Here is a 4630-nt window from a genome sequence, read left to right as displayed (position 1 = left end):
ACATTATATACTCTCTCAAGTCCTTTTTACTTGTCCTAGTATATAACTTTACTTTTTTATTTAAAAATTTTATAAAGCATTAAATATTAATTTTTCAAATTAATTCTTTATATTTAATATATTTCTACAACTTCTAATAAATCATATTCAACTGCATATTTTATTAAATCATATTTTAAATAAATATAATTTTAAAAAATTAATATAATATTTTATAAAGTTTAGATTAGTAATTACTTTTAATCGCCTTCTTTAATCTATATGAATTAGTTAAAACGAAAAACATTAAAAAAATAAATAAATAAAAAGTATAAGATATGTCAACTCAACTGAAATTGACGAGCCAATAGGGACAAAAACACGTGGTCACTAAACATAATTTCCAAAAACGCTGTTCAAAACTCCCCAGCGAATCCCAAGATGGCCCCCACTAAAGTACCTACCGTGCCATTCCCTTGTCTTGACTCAACCGCGAGACTTTAACTATAAAAGGCCAACTCCCGGCGCATGTTAGACCGCAAGGCGGGAAAAATAGCTACCGAGCGGCGCACGTTAAAAGTCGCCGGCTTTCTCGCCGACAACGATGAGGAGCGCTGGCCGGAAGACACCGGAGAGATGGGAAGCCGCCTCCAGTGCGACGAGGGCACCAAATCGGTGGGATTTCAAAGGGACGGCATCCACAAACTCCGTTGACAGCAATTGGTCGGCGGCTTCTGGCTGGAACCCGATCCAGATCGCTGCCCGTGCGATCGGCTCTTGCTTCTCTCCGGCGATGCCTCCCCGGTCTCCGACCGGAGACTTCTCTGAAGATCTTCATTTGCGGTCTCGTAAGTGCGAGTGATTTCGTTTTCGGCTTTTGACTCTTTGTGATCTTTTGTTCTTCTGAAGATATGTCTTTTGGTCTCTTTGAATTTTGTTTGATTGTTTTTAAACTGATGAAATTCCTGCATGATTGTTCTGGTAATTGCTTCTCTTTGATGCATTTGTTTGTTAAGATTGTGGATTGTTTGGGAGAGGTTTAATTGAGGTTTTGTATGTTTTTGATTCTGTAAATTGAACGGCAATGTGGAAAACCTTCATTTTCAATCAGTGAATGTGCAGCTACTAGAGTTTATCTCTTTCTATTATATGATTTGTTTGACACTTATACTCTGATTTTTGTGAGTATGTGATTGTAAAAGAAAGAAGAAGTTTCCTTTTGGTGTTCTTGAACTTGATATTGAAGAATTTGAGATTTGTTTACCAATTTGCTGTAGAATTAGATGATGTTTAAATGTTGCATTAATGTTTGTTTGGATGGTTGTTCGTTGCTTTTAATTTTGTTTAATTCCTTTTATACTGAAAGTGTAGCATAATTGTTCTGGTTTTCATCTATCTTTGATGCATTTTTTTATTATATTAAATCTATTAAGTCTGAATTGTAGCCAATGTGTAAGTAATGCATTTCAATCAGTGCATGGGCAACTATTCTAGTTCAACTCTATCAATTATAGTATCAATTTGAGACTTATAGGCTGATATTTGTGAGTGTGCAATGGAAAAAAGTTTACCATTTTATGTTCTTGAGCTTTATCATAAAGAATTAGAATTAGAATTAGAATTAGATGATGTTTAGAGGTTGCATTGATGTTGTGATTTCCTCAATGTTAGCTATCCAATCACCATCTGTCAGTATTCATGGGAATTCCAAGGAAGATGGAAGGAAGATCTTGGGCATTGGAATGTATGGTGGTGGAAGTGGTTATGGTTCTTCACAGAACCAATCTGGTGGCATGAAATTCACACCAGCAGAAATCCAACGGGCAACAAAGAATTTCTCTCCGGCTTTCAAGATTGGACAAGGTGGTTTTGGCACTGTGTACAAAGGGAAGCTTGATGATGGCACGCTTGTCGCCATTAAGCGGGCAAAGAAGGTTTGTTGAGAAAGTGAATCGTTTGGAATTGACATCTAGAATTTCATTAAATTTAATGTTGGATGTATGCTTGCTTTGCAGAGTATTTATGATAACCAACTTGGCCTAGAATTTCAATCTGAGATTCAGACTTTAGCGCGAGTTGAGCATTTGAGCTTGGTGAAATTTTTCGGATTTTTGGAGTATGGGGATGAGAGGATTGTGGTTGTCGAGTATGTTCCTAATGGAACTCTTAGAGAGCATCTTGATTGTGAGTTTCTCAATGTTGTCAAAGTCATTTCCATATTATGAGCTTGATTAATAAAGATGAAATTGTTGTTTATGTTTCTGGTGTTATTTTCCCAGTTTTAAAGTGAAATCTATGCCATTGAAATGGATTTTGACTGACAGCCTTTAGTGAACTGCAGGCGTACATGGAAAACCTCTTGACCTCGCTGCGAGGCTGGATATAGCAATTGATGTTGCTCATGCTGTTACATACCTTCACATGTACACAGGTACATTCCAAGAATTGCGTGTTGCATTCTCGTTGTGTGCTTATTCTTCCAGTCTTTGATTTCATTCTTCATTCTGAAATTGTGTTTTTAGTATAAAATCAATATTTAGAAGCAGGAAGAAAATGGAATACTGAAATTCTATTCAGACTAGAAATTCCCAGTTTTGATTGCGGAATTACTTTTGGTTTTTCAAGCTCATCTGAAAAAATTATCTCAACTATATATATGCACCTGTATGTATATATGTATATACACATATAAATATGCATGTATGTATATATGTATATACACATATATATATATGCATGTATGTATATTTCAAAATTCAAAAATATAAAAAGTTGGAAATTTCATGATATGAGATCAGATTGTTGACTAGCGGGAAAGTAGCATATGCTGCCGATGTAGTATGTCAAATCATGAGGAGTTATTGTATCTGTAGTAATATCTTGGACTTGATTTATGCTTTCATTTGTGTGCACTGTAAACAGTAGAGAGTGATGTTAGCTTCAAGTATGGTTTGAGCATCATGACAGCTCAAGGTTGGCATTCTGAAATTTTTTTGCATTCTAATCAATATAAATGCTGTGATGATTCACAACGTACTCAACTAGAAAAGTTGTTCAAAGATTGAACATTAAGTAAGGAGAAAACTTTTCATCATCTTTGTATTAATGTTTGTGGTTGTGCACAAAATCACTGCCTCAATTTAACAAATTACTTCCCATGCAGATCATCCAATCATCCATAGAGATATTAAATCATCCAACATCCTTCTCACTGAAACTCTCCGTGCCAAAGTTGCTGATTTCGGCTTTGCTCGACTTGGTGCAACTGAGTCCGGAGTCAGCCATGTGGAAACCCAAGTAAAAGGGACTGCTGGCTATCTCGACCCTGAATACCTCCGAACATATCAGCTCACAGAGAAGAGTGACGTCTTCTCCTTCGGCGTCTTGTTAGTAGAACTAGTAACAGGCCGGCGACCTATAGAACCAAAAAGAGAACTCCAAGAACGTGTAACACCGAAATGGGTATGTATTAATGAATCAAACTGACTAGAAAAATACAAGTTCTTGAATTTAGTAACTGTACTGTTGTTCAGGCAATGAAGAAGTTTATGGAGGGAAGCTGTGTTCAGATACTTGATCCAAATCTTGCGCCATCTCCAAGGACTAATCTTGCAACGGAGAAGATCCTGGAGCTGGCATTGCAGTGTTTGGCTCCAACAAGACAGAGTAGACCAAGAATGCAAAGATGTGCTGAAATTCTGTGGAATATCCGCAAGGATTACAGAGAGCTCTTGTCTTCAGAACCTCTTCAGCATCAGCATTCCAAGGACTCACAAGTATGAGAAGACTGTCAGCTAGTACTGTGTGGTATATTGATGCAGCGATATACTCGAACTGTTGATTCGCGCACGAATACCCAGTACAAGCCTTCAAAACCTGTTGATCAAAGATAGCCAGGAATTGGAAAGAGAGTAAATTTTATTACTCAAGAGAATAACTATTACAAAACTGAATTCCTCTTGCCCATAGGCTTACATTAAATAGAAAAAAATATCAAAGATATGAAAAATAATCCTAAAAGCGGAGATAATTTGAAAAATATACCAAAATTGGTAAATTTTTCAAATACCGCAAAAAAATAAAAAGAGTTAACAAAAATAAAGACTAACGCCATAAAGCGACTTACAAATCGAGATTTCTAGCCAAAAGAAATGGCGTAAATCAATTATTACTAAAAATAGCAAAATCAGGGTTTTCGAGGCCTAAACGATGTAATTTGGCCGAAATCATGCATGATTGTGACTTGTGTTTGTTGGCCCGTTTCCCATCAGACTAGGCCCAAGTAACCTAAAAACTCCACTGCCCGGCGAATTACTAAATTACCCTTATTACTTTGAGTCCCACTTCCGCATGAACGCGCATGTCATCTCCTCAATACGTCCCGCATCATTCTTCCTATTTGGGATAGAATTCGACCCCGAATTTTCATCATCTGAAGAGTCTCCATAGATGGGTAACAAATGTTTGATATTGAAGACATCCGCCGTTCGGATATGGCTAGGGGAGTCGAGCCGGTGAGGCATTGGAATTAATCTTCTCAATAATCTCGACAAGCCCAATTTTTTTTTGCCTTGAGCTTATTATACTCCCCAACGAAAAAACGCTCTTTACATAACACAGCCCCACACAAAGTCACCCACCTCGAACTCAC

General features: G+C 37.1%; 1 protein-coding gene across 1 annotated transcript; it reads left to right on the top strand.

The window, feature by feature from the left end:
• The first annotated feature begins 505 nt into the window (after positions 1-505).
• On the top strand, positions 506-3880 carry LOC120270629 (calmodulin-binding receptor-like cytoplasmic kinase 2). The gene is made up of 6 exons (XM_039277687.1): positions 506-827; positions 1651-1913; positions 1995-2163; positions 2321-2410; positions 3143-3441; positions 3513-3880. Exons 1-6 carry the CDS (start codon positions 584-586, stop codon positions 3759-3761), a joined length of 1314 nt encoding a protein of 437 aa, XP_039133621.1. The 5' UTR covers positions 506-583; the 3' UTR covers positions 3762-3880.
• The last annotated feature ends 750 nt before the right edge of the window (positions 3881-4630 follow it).

The sequence above is a fragment of the Dioscorea cayenensis genome, chromosome 2 (assembly GCF_009730915.1).
Source record: "Dioscorea cayenensis subsp. rotundata cultivar TDr96_F1 chromosome 2, TDr96_F1_v2_PseudoChromosome.rev07_lg8_w22 25.fasta, whole genome shotgun sequence".
In the NCBI taxonomy this organism is placed as follows: Eukaryota; Viridiplantae; Streptophyta; class Magnoliopsida; order Dioscoreales; family Dioscoreaceae; genus Dioscorea; species Dioscorea cayenensis.
This window is presented reverse-complemented; position numbering and strand designations above follow the sequence as displayed.

Bases quoted from the DNA above. Each gene is read 5' to 3' on its own strand.
- LOC120270629 (XM_039277687.1), top strand. From the start codon at position 584: ATGAGGAGCGCTGGCCGGAAGACACCGGAGAGATGGGAAGCCGCCTCC. The intron at 1,914-1,994 runs GTTTGTTGAGAA...CTTGCTTTGCAG, and splicing joins CCATTAAGCGGGCAAAGAAG to AGTATTTATGATAACCAACT. The intron at 3,442-3,512 runs GTATGTATTAAT...ACTGTTGTTCAG, and splicing joins AACGTGTAACACCGAAATGG to GCAATGAAGAAGTTTATGGA.